This window comes from Helianthus annuus, chromosome 13 (genome assembly GCF_002127325.2).
Source record: "Helianthus annuus cultivar XRQ/B chromosome 13, HanXRQr2.0-SUNRISE, whole genome shotgun sequence".
NCBI classification, from domain to species: domain Eukaryota; kingdom Viridiplantae; phylum Streptophyta; class Magnoliopsida; order Asterales; family Asteraceae; genus Helianthus; species Helianthus annuus.
In genome coordinates, this window is record NC_035445.2 from 131,053,923 (window position 1) to 131,076,708 (window position 22,786).

General features: G+C 35.8%; 1 protein-coding gene across 1 annotated transcript; it reads left to right on the top strand.

Moving 5' to 3' along the window:
* Positions 1-19,736: 19,736 nt before the first annotated feature.
* Positions 19,737-21,791, top strand: LOC118485861. The gene is made up of 4 exons (XM_035982359.1): positions 19,737-19,992; positions 20,509-20,630; positions 20,788-21,009; positions 21,094-21,791. Exons 1-4 carry the CDS (start codon positions 19,737-19,739, stop codon positions 21,523-21,525), a joined length of 1,032 nt encoding a protein of 343 aa, XP_035838252.1. The 3' UTR covers positions 21,526-21,791.
* Positions 21,792-22,786: the final 995 nt, after the last annotated feature.

Below are 22,786 nucleotides of genomic sequence, written 5' to 3' on the forward strand. Positions count from 1 at the left end.
ACAATGATGCTAATCCCGACAGCGGGAGAACTACTGACGGAATGCGATACTTCGCCACGTGATCCTGCAAACGACATGAATCTCGCTGAGGTACGTTGAAACAAGATTTCATAACAATCGATACTTAGTCTAATGAGACTCACAACTATTGGTGTTGGGATTGAACCCTACAGAGGAACAGATGATGTAAAGCCAAAACTGGTTCAAAACAGTGGATTCATCATAAGCAGCGGTTTACTCTAAACTTTCCCCTTGACAGTGGCTCCAACATCTGATGCAACTCAAAGTACTGATATTCTACAACAAATGTTGACCTACAACAATTGCTGATTCCTAAAGACTGCTGGAGACAAAGCACTGATGTCCAATCTACTGATGTCTCAAAATACTGCTGAAGTCCAAAGCCCTGTTGAAGACAAGCACTGTTGAACCAAAGGCCTGATCAACCAAAGGTGAACCACTGCCCAACCACAACAGCGGCTTAGTATCAACAGCAGCAGTTTAACTTGTATCTTGTAATCAGTTGTTTAGTAAGCAAGGTTTGTACCAGTCAGTAGTTACAGGTTGTTAGGTTGTTAGATGTCACTTTCATGGTGACGTCAGCTGAGATGCTTCAGTGGTTTGGTTTGCCTATAAATGGAGCAGTACCCTGTACTGTTACATTTGATTGACGGAGTAGATTCTTCTTCTCCAGTCCAATCCTTTCATCTTGTGCAACCAACCTTGGAGTATCAGGCTGAGGGGGAGTTTAGTTCTGTAAACATGCTGTAATCATTTGCTTTGTATCTCAATCATTCAAACTTAATGAAAAGCATTTGTTTATCAAACTATTTTCCTCTTTGATTGTGTTTACAAAGTTTGTATCCATTTCCGCTGCACTTTATATCATTTCATATATTCTGAATGTTCAATTTATACAAACAAACACAATCATGAGAGCCTCGGATCCTAACAATTGGCGCTACAAAAGAAGTCACATGTCTTCGCATTCCCTCTACTTCATTAATGGCGATTACACTATGTTCGATATTCCATGGTAAACATCTAACAACCGGTCATTACACGAAGTTCCAGGTAAAGTCCTTAAATTTATTTTATTGAAATTCCGACTTTTGCATCTAGTGAGTAGATTTTTTTATATTTCTACTTCCCCCTAATGGTCATTGCATCATGAAAATTTTATTTCGTGACAGTGAACACTCATTTGCTTATTTCTTGACAAATTCGTACGCTACACATGCATTGTTTGTTACGCATGTGGTTTCACTTTGAATGGTCGTTTTGTCAACATCTCATATATTATTTCGCTATACTCAATCTTTGCATTGTGATCTAGATGACTCGCATTATTGTAAAGTGTTGACTCCTTGATATCGAGTCGACGGATTTCTTGGAAAACTCATCTTCTTTTGAGTCGCATACATGGTTTTTTTTCGTTGTAACCATGTCGAAACTTTCTTATTGATACATGAATTCATTGCTGGATTATGTTTCAACCAAGTTCAATTGATTGAACTTGCTCGTAATATATATTCGATTCAAATCCCATATGATGGATTGAGGCCATCATATTCGAAATAATCCCAACAAGCACTTCATTTGCTTTGAACCATAACATGCTTATTTGGTCTTCGACTTCATTGAATCGTTTCTCTGATCACGATCACCTTGTGGTGGCGTATTTCACAAGTTTGAAGCTTGCGCTAATCTCGTTGCTCACATCATGCACGGATTTAATTATTTAATTATTTATTTGTTTATTGATATTAAATCCGCTTGTTCAATTTATTGTATTAAATTAGTCTTAATGCAATTATGTGTTAAGATAATGGTACCCAAGTTCGTGTTAAATATTCTGGTGTACCTCTTAATGGTTCTTTCACCATCGAGCGAACATTTTACTATATTTTCTCAACTTTTAAACCGGTTATTAAAAAAATAGATTTATTTTAAATCTTTTCAAAACAAACTATGAACTCGCTCAACTTTATGTTGACTTTTTTCCCATGTTCTTTCTCAGGTTGCATTTTTCCAAAACTACGGAACGGTTGGAATAGGAGAACCCACGGGATTTCGAGTACTTAGCGGGCGTTCATTGTTTAGAAGTCTTAGCTTTTTTGCTTCCGCTGTGCAATGAAGATACCGGTCCAGTCATGCCAAGCTCTGATATTTCGGAGTGTGACAATGTGGCTCATGTCCAAGGTTTGATACAAAACTACTATTGAGTCGGGATCTCATTGGAAGCAGCCTCTCTATTCTTACGGGGTAGAGGTAAGGTTGTTTGCATCTTACCCTCCTCAGACCCTACCTTAACTTTGCTATTGGTGGGATTTACTGAGTATGATGATGATGATGTTTTCTCATTTAAACTAGTTTTCTCATGATCCATCCCTACATATATATACATACACACACACACATATATATAGGGAAAAGATAAATGGAAAACCCATGTGAGTTGAGAAAACCCAAATAAACCCTATGTAACATTTTTAATTTTTTCTAAAAAAATAGGGAACGTAATATAAATGTACACGGACCTATTTATGAAAAAAAAATGAAAAAAAAAAACGCTGACTAGTTTTTTTTTTTTAAATGTTGAAATTTTGTATGTTACATTTTTTTTGGTCATATATATTATGTAACCTGAAATTTGTAACATTTTTTTTTAAAAAAAAAACTACTTGGTGTTTTTTTGTGTTTCTTTTTTAAAAATGTTCAAATGTATGTATATTACATTTCCTATTTTTTTTTTTAAAAAGGTTTCTTGAGTTTACATGGGTTTTTTTATAAAGGTTTATTGAGTTTACACAACTCAAGTGGGTTTTCTCGATAGCCTTCCTCTCTCTCTATATATATAGAAGGGTTCTTTTCAGAACCTCACTTTTAAACAGAACTCGCAGAACTAATTAGGACCAATCATTATATTTTATTTTTAAAAATTTAAAACTAAATAAAAAAGGTATAATAGTAATTATTAAAATATTACACTTTTATTAATTAATTCCTTAATTTCTCTTACATGTTGATCATTAGTTTCAAACTAATTATTTGTTTACGTGATCAGACCTTTGTAGATCAAATTCATCATAAATTTATTTGAATGTTTTATCTATCTATCTATCTATCTATCTATCTATATATATATATATATATATATATATATATATATATATATATATATATATATATATATATATATTTAATCATTAGTTTATAAAACACATTTGCTTACAAATGTGTAAATAACAAAAAGACATATGTAATAAATTTATATTACCCGACACTCAATTCAAATCTATATTTACACGTACCTTAATGGATGTTCATTCGTATTTGTAAATTAACTATTTACATATATGTTGTTGTTCAACAACATATGTGTAACTAAAATATTTACATATATGTAGATAGTTAATCAAATACTTTGCATTTAAAATTTACATACATGTAATCTTTTATTACATATGTATAAGTTATGTATTTACGTATATGTAATTAAACTATTTACATATATGGAGTTAATCACAGCACCATAAAATAATCATATAAGTATAATCATAAAATTAATTAGCGTTTATAAAAAAATCTTGATTGATAATTCAATCAAACTAGGAAAGTAATCATGTCCGTTTGTTATGTGAGTTTGAGGAACAAAATCAAAGTAGTAAAGTAATAAATAAAAAACAGAAACAGAGTACCTTAGGCTACACGGTATGGGGTCGTCCCCCTACCGTCTCGGTCCGGCGACGGCAACAACACCAAGCCGCCCCTCCCCGTCCCTGTCCTTAACGTCGCTTCCTGGACGTTGGCGACGAACCAAAACTGTGGGCCCCAGGTTTGCTTTTTAACCGTTAGATAAAAAAAATAAAAAAATAAAAATTCCAGGTTCGCCGGAATCTTGCCTGGTTCGCCGGAATCTTGCCTGCTTCGTCGGAGAGGACAACGGCCTTTCAAAGCAGTGTTTTCACGACCGGACCGGACCGGCCGGCCGGGCCGGTTAGACCGGGAATCGGTGTCGCCGGCGGTCCGGTCATGACACTTGGATCGTTTCTGCATTGAACCGGGCGGTTCTTGCGGTTGGCCGGTTGACCTGTTGGCCGGTGACCGGCGATTAGACCGGATTTCCGTATTTTTATTCAGTTTTGGGTGCCGGGAGTAAAGGGAGGAAGAAAGAGATATTTAAGTTGCAGACACCATTGTAGAGTTTGAACCTTCGTCAGAGTTTGGAGATACAGTCAAAGTGCCAGAGAGCTAACTTCTCTCACAAAACCAAAAGAATTTGTAATAGGTAAAAGGTGTATATTTTTAATTAGAAAAATCAAAGTTCAATTTGAAAGTAGGTTGACGTCCACGAGGTGTTGGAAACCTCAAAAGTAAAAACAAATAGAAAACAAATTAATATACGGCTCTATATTTTGGGCGTTTTATACTATTATTTATTGTTCATATTATTTTTATTTAAATAATATATGTTCTACTGTATAAATTTTGTTATTTATTTAACATGGATCAAGTTTGTTTAAATTCAGATTAAGTTACTTTTCAAACATGTGTCTTTTTAAATGTTTAAATGATTGTGTGTTTAAACTTTATTAATGATAACTTTTTTATTAGTTTATTTGCTAAATGTTAAAAAAAAGTAGAAGATTAAAAAAAAAAGTAGAAGATTAAAAAAAACATAAAAGTGGTGGGGATGACTATGACTAGGACCATCCTCCCATGCCCCCTAGTTTTGGAGGATGATCCATCCTTGGAAGGACTATGACGTGGCGCCTACGTGGCGGATCATCCTCCAAGGATGGACCATCACCATACCCACTAGCCTTATAAACTTAACTTGCATTTACAGAAACCATCACAATTATATAATAAACTACTACTTCAATTCACCTCTATAATCATCACATTTAAATACCAAATACCACCTTCCGATGACGATGCAAATACTTCAAGATTATGATTTTAACAGGATGAGCGTGTGAATTAGATGATGTGGGTTAACTATGTACGAACATTTAGGGTTATCTGGTTTTCAAATTTCAACTTTTACCGTGATTTAAGAGAGAGAAGTTGAGAATTATAAGGAATTTTTTATAATTTCAACGTTTACCATGATTTTAGAGAGAGAAGTTGAGAATTATAAGGAATTCTTTTTTTACAAAATTCCTGTAACACCCTTGTCTTTTTTAATTAATCTTCTTACTCTTATATATATATTTACAATAATGCCATTATAATTTCGAACCATTGATTAAATGATCTAATGGTCTAGATAAGTTCTGTAAGTTCTGAAAATATATAGGGTTCTGAAATGATCTTGATCCTATATATATAAGGGAAAAAGTTAAATGCCCGGATAGTCTCTGTGGTTTTCCCTTTTTTCACCTTTAGTCCCTAACTTTCTAAAATTACAGCTATAGCCCCAACTTTTGCAATTTCGTTACCGGATAGTCCCTAGGCCTAACATCAATCAGTTTTCTCGGTTAAGAGGATGCGAAATGACAAAAAATACCCTTACTATAAAACAAAATAACTTAACCTATTAAATAGATTTATTTATTTGTGGGACCCAGTACTCCTTTATAAAAATAAAATAACAACTCCACCCCCACCTTCCTCTCTTTTTCCCCTGCAACTCTATCATCCCGTTTTTAGTTGATTTTCCTAATCATAATGATATCAGCCCCAGCCCATACCATGTCTTGTTTTAATCTATTTACTTTCAGTAATTATAGAACTTTACCTACAAGTCCATACTGTTGGAGTCGTCTTAATGTTTTATTCTATCTTTTGCATAATATATCGAAGTTTAAGGATGACTAATAGTTACTGTCATGTGCTTTATTCCATATCCACAAAAAACACTTGTGACTTGTTTCCTTAAATAGATTCAGATATCGTTCTTTGTTTCATCTGAAGAACTGTTAACTTCTTTACGTGATACATCAAAATCTGTCAAGGATGTTTCCTACATACCAAAGGTACGCCACTTCTTTTTCTGTTTGATCACCTGCCAATTCTTTGATAAATGTTCATGTGCATTTTGTTATATACTCATTCTAACAAAACAACATACAACAATTCCTAATTTCTGAAGTATTGAATGTTTGTATTATGTATATGGTTGATCCAAAACTTCTGGAGTCCCTTTGCAAGTATAAGATATTTATGCAGTTTCAAGAATCTGCTATATGCAGGGTTTGACCGAAGCGATTTCAGTCAACCGGTTGATGTGATGGGTTTGTTTTGGGATGATTTACAAGTTTAATTAGGTTGCCGCGGTTGTTCGGCAGTCAAAAGTTTCTATTCTGGGATCGGAATCACATATTAGTCTCGCCGGAATCGGGTTAATTACAGGTTTGTAGGTTATTGGTGGTGGACTTGTGATGGTGGGTTTTTTTCGGGAGAGAGACCAAAGAGAAGAAAAACAGAGAAAGATGGGGTGGGTGGGTGGGGGGTGGTGTTGTTATATTGTTTTAAAAGAAGTGGGTCCAACTAATTAATTTATTTTGTTTAATATTAAAGGCAATTTTGTCATTTCACACACACCTAACACCGAAAACTAACCCCCATCCATGACAGGTGTCACACCCTCAAATTCCACATACGGAGTAATACCGCGAGGTATACACCTCGTTATAGTTCACCAAAGCGCAAGTTAGTTAACTTAGGTAACTAACTGGTTGGTCATGAATACGGAAATGGAAATTACAGAATGTAAATGATAGCCAAACAACCAAGGAAGGACAACCCAGGTGTGCCAACACGACATAGAAAGAATGAACTAGGTGTCGGAGGCTGGACGTGGTTAACTTATTCTAGGTCTAGGAGAGTGTTTGGGTGTTCGTCTTACGTGTCAAGTGAGGTGGTGGAACTAGGTTGGAAGCCAAGGCTTCCACAGATCACACACTGATGTCACAGAGTCGATTATATTGAAAATAGGGATCTGGACAATCATTAAACACTTAGAAATGTTGGAACGTGGTGAAAAAGTCTATTTCGGAAAACAGGAGTCCCCTCTCGCGCGAGAGGGTTATGCTATCGGGCGAGTGGGTCATCATTTCGGACGAGAGGGTCTGTTTCGAGTTGAAATCAGTTCAGTTTTGGTTGAACTGATTACCCTCTCGGCTGGAATTGGCTCTAACATGAAACCACAACTATTGTCTTAGCTTGTGAGCTCAGTGAGTCTCTGATTCGGCTGAGTTCGAAGTCAGAAAGGTTGCTTAAAGGTTTTGAAAGATTTACTTCACTTTCAGCTTGGTCCTCAACTAATTTTAGAGTTAACATCAGTTGTCATTGTAGATCTGATAAACTAAGTGAAGATTTGTGAAGAATCTTGTAAAAGTTTGATAAAATCAGAAGAAAGTAGATTAAAATAGAAGGAAAACAAGTGTTAGTGATTATAAACTCACTTAGAAGTAGCTGAGACAAGTTGCTTAAAGTCAAACTTGAGAGAGAATTTTGGGAGTTGAAGGTTTGAAATGAAGGAAATGAGTTGATATTTATCGGCTGAGGGACCAATTTGGGACGAGACGGATTAAGGACGAGTGGGCATTTGGGACGACTGGGTCCTCTCGTGCGAGAGGGACCAATCCCTTATGCTCGAAATTCTAGTTTGCGTAATTTTTCGGTTTTAAGCGTTTTAAACGTATAATTGAAATGTATAAGTGTAATGTATAATCAAATGAATGTATAAATGAACATAAATAAGTTTCCAAAAAATAGGAACATAAATAATCTTTCTAAATAAGGAAGGTTTCATAAAGCGAGGCGTTATGCAAACTGTGTTTGCATCGGATCAATGACGAACATCAACATTGCACTTGATTCATGACGTGAAACAACATAAACACCAACAAGATAGAAAGATGTAGATGTTGAAAGCCTTTATTATTGAATCATTCAACATAGATTACCTAAACCGAAATAGTATACATCATCTACAAGCTGGTTTAGATCACAAAGATCTAAACCTAGCTCTCTCGCTCTCTCTAACACATAGTCACTCTCTCATTAAAATGTGCACATACAGGAGGAGCTGGAAGATTGCACAAAGCTACCTCTGAGAGTTGCCCTAATCCACCCTATACAACACATATATAGACTAGGGAATAAACCCGGACAAAACATATTGTCCGGGATACAAAATAAATAATCCGGAACAACAATAATGATCAAGATATTTCGAGTTTAACATCATAAACTCGGAACTGATAAGCTTCCGAATTCTTGACTTGGCTTTGACTTGGACTTTCTGCCTTTGATGACCAATACTGATAAAGCACAGTTACCCGACAGGAACTACACTTACAGACTACCCCTTAACTGTTGCTATCAGTTCTGTCTGACAATGATATTTTCAATCACTGGATACTACACTTACAAAGCCATTGATAGACACTGTGGGCGGTGGGTTAAGATTGTGGAATTACTATGGCAAACTAAAAGTGATTTTGTTTGCAGGAGGATATTATAAATGGTTAAAGGGTTTCATATTCAAGGAATTTTGGTTTTTGTGGAAAGAGAGATGGGTTTGAAATATCACAGATGATGGTCGGAGAAGTTGCTTCTGGTCAGAGAAGGTGCTTCTTGCCGGAGAAGAAAACAGGGTAGGGTTGGTGGGGTTTAAGTAATTATTATATTAAATTTAAATTAAAAGGGTGGGTCCACTTGAATTATTAAATAAAAAAATTGTTTTTTTTTAATTAGTATTTTTTATAGCAAGGGTAGTTTAGTTATTTCACACAAACTTAACTGAGCAAACTACCTGTCATCCAATCGGGAGACTATCCGAGTAACAAGTGAGCAAACCACAGAGAACAAACTTGCTATTTTGAAAAGTTAGGGACTAAAAATGAAAAAAATGGCAAACTACAGGGACCATCCGAGCAATTAACCCTTGATATATATTAAAATGATCGTGAAAGTAGATGACCATGTATAGTGTAAGATGAAGGTTTGTGGAAGTTTGTTCATTGTGAAAAAAACTAAAAGTTTTTGAGGAAAGTTTGAAAAAGTAACGTGACGCTGAACTAAGGTAACACTTTGTGAAAGTCTTGAACTTCCTCTAGTACCAATTGTTGAACTAGAGGGGGCGAACGTCCTTTTATTTTTTAGAGTAAATTGTCATTTTAGTCTGTAAGGTTTGGTCCAAATTGACATTTTAATCCAAATAATTTTTTTCTCCTCTCGGTCCCTAAGTTTTCCATTTTCTTGCCATTTTGATCACATTGCCTAACTCAGTCTAAAAATCTGGTTATAAAATTGTGTAATGATAACCAGGGGTAGTTTACAACATGATTTATAAACCTCATAATAATTTAAGGCCAAAAATACCCCTGATTATAATCTGGTTTTTAGACTAAGTTAGGTAGTGTGATCAAAATGGCAAGAAAAATGAAAAGTCAGGGAACCAGAGGAGGAAAAAAAAAACAATTTGGACTAAAATCAAGGGCGGACCTATTTGTATACGTGGGTGGGCGGGCACCCCCTTAAATTTTTTTTTTAGTGTTATGGATAAGTAAAAATCCCCAGTGCCCCCCTTGAAATTTTACAGTCGCACCCCTTGACATTGACGGAATCAAAGAAGAAGAGAAGGGTGAAGTTCAATGACCGGATTTTGTTTGATCTATGCCAGCTCCGGCCGATAGCAGTGCTTACAACGACCGTCGCAATTTGTCTGGTTGGGTGGGTACCTTTGGACCTTTGCAATTTAAGAAAGCTCTGTGTTTAATTTATATTTGAGATATTGATCGTGAAAGAGAAACAAAGTTTTAGGTTGTTGTATTTGTGAAATGAAGAAGAAAGAGATTTGAATGTGAAAAAAAAAAGAAAAAACTAAGAAGAAAGAGAAACTAAGTTGCAGAGTTTTTTGAGGTTTGTGAAAGAAAGTGAAGACAAAACTTCTCAAATTGTTTGGGAATAAATTTTGAAGTCTGGAGTATTGGTGGTTAATTTATTTCAATTTAATTTATTTTGAAAAAAGTTATTTAATACAAATTTCTCAAATATATTTTAGAATAATATTTCAAGACTTTCGTGTATAAAATTAATTGTGGAACTGCATTATAAATTTTGTAGTTAATTGTTTGATATGGATTACTCTTATATATAAATTTTTGTAAGTTTTTTTATTTGATTTTCCTTATATTTAGTTTATTTTTATATATGATACGGATTGGTGATCAGAAATTAAGTAATACTTGTATATGTTATACGGAGAAAGACTTGCTTCGGAAAGTTTATTTAGATAATGTTTTGGATAGATTTCGAAAAACAAAAAACCGTAAGCCACAAATTTAAATTTGTTTGTAATGACGTTTGACATGCTTTTAATGGTTATATAAATTTTAGTTTGATTTTCTTTTTATACATGACTCGATCCGATCCGACCCGCTATGAACCGTTTTTTTTTTAGTAAAGCTAGGGGCCTAAAGTCCTTAAAAAAATTCCGCAAACCTAGAATAAAAGTTCTGGGTCCGCCACTAACTAAAATGACAATTTGAACAAACACAAGATTAAAATGACAATTTACTCTATTTTTATTTTATGGTAACTGAATAACTCTCTTGTATGATAACTGAATAAGTGAATAACCCTTCTGTTAACATTGATATTACGATGATGTTTGCAAAATTGATGTTAGGAACATTGATATAAACGCCATGATGTTATCAATGTAAATGCGGTGTTGTTGTTAGAGCTTCCACAACGGTAGGTCCGTTGTGAAGTCCGCTCAAACAAATCAATGCCCAAACAAACCTCCTTGTTGGAGGAGGTGGTTCGCTCCGCCAGACCATATGGTTTGAAAGAATGGGGACCACCCACTCACAATACTATTTTTTTTGTTTTTTTAATGTAAAAGGTGAGGTGTGATGTATAAGTTTGGAATTATTTATTGTTGGATGAATAAGTGAGGTTTGAAGTGGTGGTGGTATGTAAGTTTGGAATTATTTATTTTTAAAAATATCTAAAGATCTTGAGGAGAAATATGATTATTTCCAACAAAAACTCGATGTAACCGTGCAATTAGGATTTAGTACGTGGCAACAGATCACGGCCGCACTTAGGCAGTTAGCGTACGCAAATAGTTCGGACATTATGGATGACTATTTAAAAATGTCTGCACATGTAGCTAGAGAAACTCTTCACAACTTTTGTTCGTGTATTCTAGAACTTTATATGAAAAGATATTTGAGAAAGCCCTCCTTTAGTGACATGCAACAAATATTGGAACATCACGCTGATTATCATGGGCTACCCGGGATGCTAGGTAGTTTAGATTGTATGAAATGGCCCTGGGAACTTTGTCCTACCCAATGGCAAGGCGCTCACACTAGTGGATTTCACGGGGTGCCAGCCATCATGCTTGAAGCGGTTGCGTCCCAAGATCTTTGGATATGGCATGCGTTCTTCGGTATGCCAGGTTCACATAATGATATTACCATCATAAACCACTCGCCTCATTTCAATGATCGGGTAAATGGTATAGGACCCAAAGGAACTTTCTTTGTAAACGGGATTGATTACATGTACGGGTACTACCTAGTTGATGGGATTTATCCAGGGGGGGGGGGTTTCGTAAAATCGTTCACAAGACACGGTATCTCAGATCCAAAGAGATTAAAGTTTAACAGGGTCCAGATGGCTGCACGTAAAGACGTCGAGCGAGCATTCGGTGTTTTGAAGAAAAGGTGGCGAATATTGGTAATGCCTTGTCGACTATGGGACAAGGATCAAATTGGAAACGTGATGTACACCTGTATCATTCTTCACAACATGATTTTGGAGGATGAAGGTAGAGCGGTCGTAACCTACTATGATGATGATGACCCCCAACCAGGTAACGTAACAAACGAAGATAAAGCGGCAAATGAATTTTTAATAAAGTCAAGGGATATACATCAGAACCTTCGAGCTGATTTGGTGGAACATGTTTCAACGATTCCTGGGTTCGAAACCGACGAAGACGACGAAGAATGACTGTTTTTTATTTTGATAATTATTATGTATGTTTATGTATTTTTTTTTAAAAAAATATGTATGTTTATTTTTTATATAGTTATAAATAAAAATATATATTAAAAAAATTGTTGATGTGGCTATGCCACGCCCAACCCAAGCCCCAACCATACCCTTGAAAACTTGGCTTTGGGTTGAGAATATCAAGATCCACGTGTCACCAAATGCCCAACCCAAGCCCTAACCCAAGCTCCACCATACCTCATAGTCTAATGATGTAGCATGCTGACTAGGCGGTCTATTGAATGAACTAGGTTTGACCGTTATAGATGCTCTTATTATGATTTAAATTGCGACTAGAAAACCAGATCATGGCGTTGGTGTAAATGTGTAAAATGGGTATTTCTCGAACGTGATTCCAATAGCTTGGATTGAAAATTTGTAACAGTAATTATATTTTGACGGATCGTAATTTCTGTGATATTCAAGAAGCCACGTCTATACTCATAAATCATAAGTATATATTTTTTAACGGCCATAAATCATAATTATTACTAGCGCAGAAAGTATAGTTCAAAACCCATGTCTAATGTTAGAATTATTCAAAGTCGTTGCTCATAAGTCGTACAAAAGTCATATATATCTAAGTATCCCTTTTCGGATTCAACCACATAAACATGATAACACTATCCATCTTCAGTTCACTTGAATAGTTGCAAAATGGTTACGCTCATCATCTTCATAGTTCTGTGCTCCAATCTAATAACCAGTTGTTTTCCTGCAGCCTCTACTGTTTCAACTTTCAAAGTTGGTGACAGACTCAACCGCACTTCTCAGCTTGTTTCCCCTGGTAGAATATTCACGCTTGGGTTCTTTACCATTCCAGAAACAAACTACACTTACGTAGGAATTTGGTATACAAACGATAGACAGCTCAGGAAAGTATGGGTAGCCAACCCATCTACTCCGATCATATCAAATTCTAGCGTTCTCATGATCAATCCCGACACATGCAAATTGATCATTGCCACAGGAGGAATAACCCTTGTAAATATCTCAGATTATCAATCTGGTACTATTTCTAATATGTCTGCAACCCTTCAAGACACCGGTAATTTCCAGCTGAAGAATGAAACTGACAACCAAATCTCTAGCAAAGTTTTGATTATCCAAACAACGTACTTTTGCCTGGTATGAAACTCGGGTCAGACCTTAGAACAGGCCGTAACTGGACCCTAACTTCTTGGCTAAGCGATAAAATCCCTGATTTCGGTGATTTTACTATGAGTTGGGAAACCGAGGGAGAATATTATTTTCCTTTTAAATCAACCAATCAAGATGATTTTTTAACTGATAAGCTAAATCATTTAAATTTTTTGGATAGTGTTGAAGTGTTAACAACTAGTCCTATAGTTCCCAATGATGAAGAGGGGAGACATGAATCTCATGAGGTTACTGGTGATGATCAGCAACCAATCCCCTCTACATCTGCCACTCCAGTTAATATTGAACAACAATATTCAATAACTGGAGTTGAGAGTAGTAGTAGTGAAGGGTTTGGTAGGGCAGAGGACATTAGGACCTCAACTGATGAGATTAACCCATCTGAGGGAACAAGTCCTTCTCTTAGAAAGTCAAGTAGAAAAGTTGTTGTGTCAAAAAAATTTGAGCATTCTGTGTTGAATAGTAAAGCTAAATATAGTTTAGATAAAGTGGTCAGCTACTTTTGTTTGTCTTCTGATAATCTGTGTTTTACTGCTTCATTAAATAAGGTAGTTGAGCCTTTATGTTATGAGGAAGCAACTACTGATCCCAGGTAGGTAGAGGCTATGAACAAAGAAATGGAATCTTTGTTCAGAAACAATACCTGGGTTCTAACTGAACTTCCTCAAAACATAAAGGCTATTGGCTGTAAATGGGTCTTTAGAGTTAAATACAAGTCAAATGGAGAAATAGAAAGGTTTAAAGCTAGACTTGTTGCTAAGGGTTTTAATCAAAGAGAAGGTTTTGATTTTGGAGAGACTTTCTCACCTGTTGTGAAAATGGTAACTATTAGAACCATCATAACTCTTGCTGTTTACTTTGATTGGCCTTTATTTCAACTTGATGTTGATAATGCTTTCTTACATGGTACAATAACAGAAGATGTGTATATGAAATTACCTCCAGGTTATTATTCAAATAATGAATCAAAAGTTTGTAAGCTTGTAAAGTCATTGTATGGTCTTAAACAAGCTCCTAGAAAGTGGAATGAGAGGTTAATTGATGTTTTATTGAATTTTGGCTTTGTACAAAGCAAATGTGATCATTCTTTGTTTATTTTGTCAAAAAATGGTATAACTGTTTTTTTGTTGGTATATGTAGATGATATTGTGGTTACTGGTAATTCTGTTGATAAGATTAAACAAATTAAGCATGTCTTGAATGAAACTTTTAAAATCAAAGATTTAGGTGTGTTAAAATACTTTCTTGGCATTGAAGTGTTAGATGATAAAAGTAATATTTGTCTTAGTCAAAGGAAATATTGTTTAGAACTTTTAAATGAATTTGGTTAGTTAGGGTGTAAACCTGTTAATACACCAATAGAACAAAGTTCTTTAGTCTCTTCTAAACTTGACAAAAATCAAAGATTACTTAAAAATGTTACTGGATTTCAAAAACTAATTGGTAAACTTATATACTTGTTTCTAACAAGACCTGATATAAGTTACACAGTTCAGTTTTTGAGTCAGTTTATGCATAGTCCAAATGAAGTGCACTTAAATTTGGCTTTAAGGTTATTAAGGTACTTAAAACAAAGTCCTGGTAAAGGACTGAGTTTTAAGAAAAGTGTTAATCTTGATCTGCTTGGGTTTGCAGATTCTGACTGGGCCAAATGTCTTTCTACTAGAAAATCTGTTACTGGTTTTTGCATTTTCCTGGGAGATTGTCTTGTTTCTTGGAAAAGCAAGAAACAAAGTACAGTTTCCAGGTCAACTGCAGAGGCTGAATATCGTGCAATGTGTTCTGCAACTTGTGAACTGATCTGGCTTAAAACTTTGTTGTCTGAGTTGAAGGTTAACTAACTCAGTGTTCCATGAAAGAACTAAGCTTTTTGAATTAGATCTGCATTTTTTGAGAGAAAAAGTAGCAGATGGTGTTGTTAATACTATTAAAGTTGACTCTGAAAGTCAACTTGCTGATATTTTTACAAAAGGGCTTAGTGTTGTTCAACATGAAGATTTTTGTAAAAAACTTACACTTGTTGACATGTTTAAGCCAAATGAATGAAGGGGGGGGGGGTGTTAAAAGTTTCATCTCATTGTGTCATTCATTTGGGTTGCTTATTTATTTGGGCTTCTGATATAAGTCTTGTTACTGGGCTGTTGTTGAGCTGTTGTTGATATTGAACTATTAAGCTAATGGTTGTTACGTTTTACTTTAGGCTTCTGATATGTTTGTTAGTTGTTATGTTGTTATAACATATCAAAATATCTCTGGGGGCTAAAGTGTATCTTCAGGGTCTACATTTGCCATACTTCATATCTTATGGACTGAAGTGAAACTTCTAAAGTTTCAATGTATTTAAGAGCTTGTATTGTTCATTATTGGTAGCTTTGTACTTGTATCAGATTGTTCTCTCTGCTAGGGTTTCTCTTTTGGAGATCTGTACGAACAATCTCTCATCTGTATCTGAGAGATTGTTCTGGTAGTATTGTTCTGTTATTCTGTTGATCATCATATGTGGATGATCATCTTTGTTCTCTGTATTCTGTACTATTGATCTTACTATTGTAAGATCTTTGGGTATTTGGGGGGCAAATCGTTTTGGGTTGGTTTAATAAGATTTTGTCACCTGTTTTGTCGCTATTTCTTGTATTTGTGTTGAATCATATATTTCTACATGGTAGCAGAGCTTATGCTCTTGATCCGATCTTGTTTCCGCTGGTTTATCTGACTGTTTTTTGTTGTTCTTGTGGTAGATCTGCTAGATCTTGGGAGTATTATATTGTTTCTGAGGTTGTGCTTTAAAACCCTAACTAGGGTTTCTTGGTTGTGGTGAAGATCTTCTCTCTCCTGGTGGTTCTTATACACTCTGTGTTGGTCTCTAAATCCTCGAAGATTTAGGGCAAACCGACCAGTAGTGTTTGTGTTGTTATTGATATTATTAGATCTGTTGTTTCTTGTGAACTTCAGATCTGGTAATATTTCTTTTTGGAGTTGCTTGCACCCACTGTGAGATTATTCTATCTCTCCTCTTTTATATTTCTGTTTATTGGATTAGTTGAAGTCGGGGTAGTGAGGACCAGCACTTTTACTTGTTTGATTGTTGTCTATTATCTGTGTTTTTTGTTATCTGTCTTAGTGTTTGGCTCCTGTATTAAGACCTGTCCAGGCACTATAAGTGATGAACCTGGAATTTGGACACTGATACAGCTTCGCCTTAGGGTTATTGTTTGTTTACAATTGTTTGTTATCTTCTTTTCTGTTGTCTATTGTGCTGTTCTTTATTGGTGATCTTTAATCATGTCTGGTAAAGATGTTAGTTCTGGGTCTTCTCAGATCCTAATTAGTAAATTGGATATAGGTGATCCTCTGTTTCTTCATCCTAGTGATTCAAGTTCTTTAACAATTGTTGGTATAAAACTTAAAGGAACTGAAAACTAAAAGGTTTGGTCTAGTGCTATGAAGTTAGCTTTGGAAGCTAAAAATAAATTTGGTTTTATAGATGGTAAATGTAAAAAGAATACTGATGATGATGTCTTGAGTAGTCAGTGGGACAGATGTAATTCAGTTGTCTTAAGTTGGTTATTAAATTCTGTTTCAGAAGAGTTATACTTAGGGCAAGTTTTTTCTAAATTGGCTTCTGAAGTCTGGACAGATTTGAAAGAAACTTATGATAAAGTTGATGGCTCTATTGTGTATGATTTGTATAAAAAATAAACTGTATTACTCAAAATGGCAGTTCTGTTTCTGAATATTATCATAAGCTAAATACAATGTGGAAGCAGTTTGATGCTATGCTTCAACTGCCTACATGTTCATGCCAAGCTGCTAAAGACTTTAATGATTTTTCTACTTTAATCAAACTTATGCAGTTTCTTATGGGTTTAGATGATGTCTATCAACCTGTAAGAACTAACTTGTTAACTAGAGAGCCATTACCTTCAGTCAAAGTTGCTTTTTCAATTGTGTCCAGGGAAGAATCACATAGGAATTCTAGTGTTGGGTCTAAAAGTCAGAATGTATCTTTTGCTTCTAAAACAAATCAGACTTTTGATCAAAAAAAGAAAGAGTTTAGAGGTCCTAATCCTAACCTTAAATGCACCCATTGTAATAAAATTGGTCACATTGTTGACATATGTTTTGAGTTGGTTGGATATCCTTCAAGTTTCAAAAAGAAACCTGGAGGTCAGGTTGGGAAAAATTTTTCTAACACTAGGTCAAATGTGTCTTCTGTTCCTTCTGTTTCTCAGTTTTCTCCAGAATAGGTTGCTAAACTATTGAGTCTTTTGGGAGAAAAAACCAGTACTGAATCTTAACCTTCTAATATGGGAGGTGAGACAAATTGTGTTTTTAATTCTTTAGGAAAGTTTGTTTGTTGTTCTAGTCTTATCAATTTTGGGTTTGATTATAATTGGATTTGTGACTCTGGTGCTAATCAACACATGGTCAAAACTGATAAAGATATGTTCAATTGCATTGATGTGTCTGAGTATGATTTAACTGTCTCTCATCCTAATGGAACCAAAGCTAAAGTGTCAAAAATTGGTAGTATAGAACTTGCTAAAGATGTCATTTTAACTGATGTGTTTTTTGTTCCAACTTACAGTGTTAATCTGTTGTCTGTTTATAAATTGTCCAAAGATAACCAAATTACTATTGTTTTTAATGAAAATACTTGTTTACTTGAGGATTCGAAATCAAGGAGAGTCTTGGTGACTGGTAAACAGGATAATGGTCTTTACTTTGTTAATAAAGGTGATAATTCAATTAATTTGTGTTTTAATAGTTTGAACAACAGTAATTTGTGGCATAGTAGGTTAGGGCATCCTGCTGGTCAGATCTTGTCTGTTTTAAAAGATGTTTTAGGTGTTGTTGATGTTGCAAAACATCCTTGTGAAATTTGTCATGGGGCTAAACAAGTTAGGGTTCCATTCCCTTTAAGTGAACATAAAACCAAAAGTTTAGGTGATATTATTCACTTAGATGTTTGGGGACCTTATAAAGTAACCAGTAGAGATGGTTTTAAATATTTCTTAGCTGTTGTTGATGATTATTCACGAGCTGTTTGGTGTTATTTGCTAAGAAGTAAAATGGAAGTGTTTGAAAATATTGAAAGTTTTTATGAGTTAGTATCAACTCAGTTTAAGAAAAAAATTAAAGTTTTTAGGAGTGATAATGGAACTGAATTTGTGAATAGCAAAATGGAACTTTTTTTGTAAAAATAAAGGAGTTTTGCATCAAACATCTTGCTCTTACACACCACAACAAAATGGTATTGTTGAGAGGAAACATAGACATCTTCTAAACTTGACAAGATCTCTGTTGTTCCAAAGTGGTGTACCACTTAATTTTTGGTTTGGTTGTGTGTTAACTGCTGTTTATATTATTAACAGGTTACCTTCCTCTGTGCTTCTAGGAAAAAGTCCATATGAGTTAATGTTTGGTTTTAAACCCTCTTATTCACATCTTAGGATTTTTGGTTGTTTATGCTTTAGCACTATTCTGAGTGGTCTAGATAAATTGTCTTATAATGCTGAAAAATGTGTCTTAATTGGTTATTCTAATGTTAAAAAAGGTCATAAATTATGGAGTTTAGATAATAAAAAAGAGTTTTATTCTAGAGATGTAAAGTTTTATGAAACAATTTTTCCTTTTAAATCAACCAATCAAGATGATTTTTTAACTGTGTTTTGGTCAAAAATTACCTAAGTGATTAAGTGATCAAATTAGTTTTGTGAGGTAGTGTGCTAAGAGAATGTGATCAAAAATATATTAATTAAGTTTTTTGCAAAAACAGTTTCAGGATACGGCTCAAGATATAGAGCTGTATCTGTGATCAAACAATGAGCAGAAAAGTAAATGTTGACACGTGATGTACGAGGAAAGCCCTTGATCAATCTAGATTGCCGGCATAAAACCTCGGGAACTGACAATCGCAGCTGGCTTGTTCTTCTTATTGCTTTAAACTTCAGGATACAGTGCAAGATGTAGAGCGAATCAACTAGGTGTTACAATGTGATTTGAGTACAAGTGTTTGTGTATAGTGTTTGCCGAGAGCTAGAGTGAAAGTGTTTTAAAATGTGTAAGTTGTGTGCCTTAATCTGATCCGCCCCCATCTATTTATAGTAAAACAAATATAACAAACTATCCTAAATAACCGGGATCCAACGAATATTCCTCACTCGAACGTTGTAGACCTAGTCTTTCGGGTTCAACGTCTCTCTCATAACAAACATGCCCGAGTCTTGAGGAGATGAAGTCCATCTGACCGTTAGCAAACCCCAGCCTTTAACCTGCACGTGGTTAATTCAATCAACCTCAGGATATCACCCAGGATGCTAGCAATATCCCCGTCCAGTGTCCTGGTCACAAAGAAACAATTAGAAGCAGGATATTGATCAAGATATGTATTCTCAGAAAATGACCCATAATAATTGTCCCCAAATATATATGTTGGTATACCAATCCAACGGATATATTTTAAAAATTTTATCTCATAAATTAAAGCGATTAAACCTAGACGATGTTCAAAATCACATCATAACCTCCAACGCGCTTTTAACTCGATGGAGATCCACAATGCCCCTATATGTTCTCTCTTCTTGTTTGAAAAGCAGATATCTTCAATAGAGTCTCCAGGTAATCCCCTACTTCTTGTTCATCTTTTATCAATCTTTCTTTCTTCATCTGCCATGGCCACCAGGACTCATCCCCAAACCGGTGAATCATCCGAAACTTTTACCCAACAGAATCTTCTCAAAAATCCCGAGAAAGAAGTCTGTGCCTTTGATAATGCAGACACTGCGGCTTTGAGAGCTTCCGGTGCTTTTCCTGATAACATAGTTTTTAGACCATTCGATCGGTCAATTCGATCGGATGTTTCTTCCACAGATTGGATTTGCTTTCCAGCATACCCCTTTTTACTGGGTCTTCGATACCCCTTTCCCGAATTCATGATGCAATTCTTCCGGACCACCGGCATCTCTTTTGCTCAAACCATGCCCATGGTTTGGAGAGTATTAATCATACTTAACCAAATCAAAAACCTTCACTGTCCCGACCTTTGTATCGAGGATCTGCCAATCTCTTATCGCCTCCGATCTCACGGTTCTAGCCGATTTTTGCTTTTTTTCGACTTCTAACAAACCCCTTATTCTTAAAGCTACTAAAAATGAAGACAGATGGCAACACAAGTTCTTTTTTCGTCAAACGAGACTCCATTGCTGAGGGTGCCAACCTTCCGGTGGAGTGGTTAACCACCGGTAGGGTTATAAATGTTCTCATGTACCCTTAGATTTTTATCTTTTGCTAATATCCTTCTTTTTGATTCTTATGCAGTCAATTTCAAGGAAGTAGCTCCCCCTACCGCTGAATCAGAGGGAAGAATCAATACTGCTTACCGATTACCTGCAATAGACAGGAGTTTCACCACACACATCCCGAGTTTTCAGTCAATACTCGTCATCTGAAATGTCTGGTAAGGACTACTTTTAAAATAGCTAGTATAGTATAATAGAATGAAGAGTAATAATAATTTAAAACTTTTTCCTTTATGCAGCACCGGCTAAGATCCCTGAAGTCTTTGATCTCGTCGAGTTGGACAGCTATTCTGACTAGGTTCAGATCAAGAAGGAACCCAATCCTAAGGCCACAGCCTCATCCAAACCCAGTGGTTCCAAAGCCATTGTCATCACCAAACCTTCGTCAACTACCAAGCCCCAGAGTTCCAGTTCTCGTAAAAGGAAAAAGCCCGATTCCCCCATCATCTCTGACACTTTTCCCTATGAGAAGCACGGGTTCATCGAAGCTAACGGGTTTATGACTTCCTTTCTTAACCAGGTTAGTATTCTTAAACCACATCCTGCAGCTTATATCATTTACAAAGATTTATCAAAATCAATACCTGTGCTCTTACTTTCGCAGGGTCCTGAATGTCTGGTTCACCTATACCAAGAATCCTGCGGGCTTAATAAGACGCTTGAGTCCAAGTTGAAGGAAGCAGAAGTCACGATCTCCGATCAAGGCATGATTGCAGCCGCCAAATCTCGTCACTACGAAGAGAAGTTCAAGGCTATGAATCAAGAACACCAGACTGCTCTCAACAAAGCTACTCTTCAAGCCCAAGCCGATCTTGAAGCTGCCCACGCGCAACATGAACGGGATATGGTCAGCTACCGGGATAGCCTTAAGAGTTCTGTCGTCACTACTCTTCTCCAGGCCAGGCTGAAGATGGCCCATGAAGCCAAAACACTAGGTTTTGAATGCCCTTCTTGGGACGTTGGTGCCTGGGAAACGAAGCTAAAGAATCTCGGTGGCATTTCTACCACACCAACTGCCGAAGGATCTTCCAAGTAGCTGAAAAAGCTAACGATGCTGAGAGGGATGTTGAGGCGGATCCTGAGACGGGTGCTGCTGAAATTACCGCGAACGAAGATGGCATTGCCCCCTAAAACTTATTTCCTTTTGTTTGAACAATCTTATGTCTTATGAACAACTTTTATTTCCATATTAAAACAATTTGATAGCCGAAGGTGGATGGGTCCTAGGTTTCAGGATGAAGCCTTTGGTTATCAACTAGTACCGTTTATTTCCAATAATTTCATCTTTCATTTTTCTTGCTATTACTTCCTGTCTTTCTTATTACAGACGTTAGTTTTGCAAAATATACTCAGTGATATATTATGAAAATAGAATTTCTAAAAATTCAATCACCTTTAGAGAAAATTAAAAGATAGTCTATTTTTAAAACCTGTTTTGACGATACTTGCTTAATCAAAGTTTCAAACCAGTACCAGCTTCAAATATCTTAATCAAATATCCTGAAAAGTATTTCGAAAATATATTTTGAAAATATATTCCGACAACTTATCCTAACCAGGATGTTTAACCTTTTGTCAAACATAGTATTGTCAAAAATTAGCATTTACAAAGGAAAGATCATACCAGGAATAGGGTATAATCCTATTCTCAAACTTCAATCCCTTTGCAACTCTTCTAATGAAGATGTCCCCTGTCTGAGACACTTAGCGTATTAGGTCCGAGCCTTATCCTTTGAGCCTTACACCGTTACCTCAGTAGGAATGTCCCCTGTGTACAATGTCTTCAAATACTTAGAAATCTTCTGGATATCAGTTCCAATTGTATAGACAATTTTTCATGTTACAGGGGTAAAACCCAAGAATGTACTAGAGATAAATCCCTTGTGTTCTGGGGAAAATCCCAAATTTTCGTGCGCTACAGGCGGGAGTGTATAAACTCCAAGACTTAGAAAGGTGAAAACCTTTAAACCTTAGAGAGTATAAAAATACCCTTTCGTGAGAGAGGGTGATCAATCCTCATATACCTTTAGGATTCAGGATATAGCCAACAGTAACAAAATTGTCAGCCACTTTTACATGGACTGGTCCCGCCACCTTGAACTATTCCCGAATAACTTGCGCTCCAGGCGGGGTGTTTAAACCCAATTCGGATGAAAGGTGAATACCTTTAAACCTATGAAGGGATCAGGATCCCTTATACGTGAGAGAGGGGGCCAATCCTCTAATCTTCCAAAGCATCCTGAGTGTGTATCCTGGAGCTATATCCCGAAGCATATACTGCAAAACATTTCAAAACT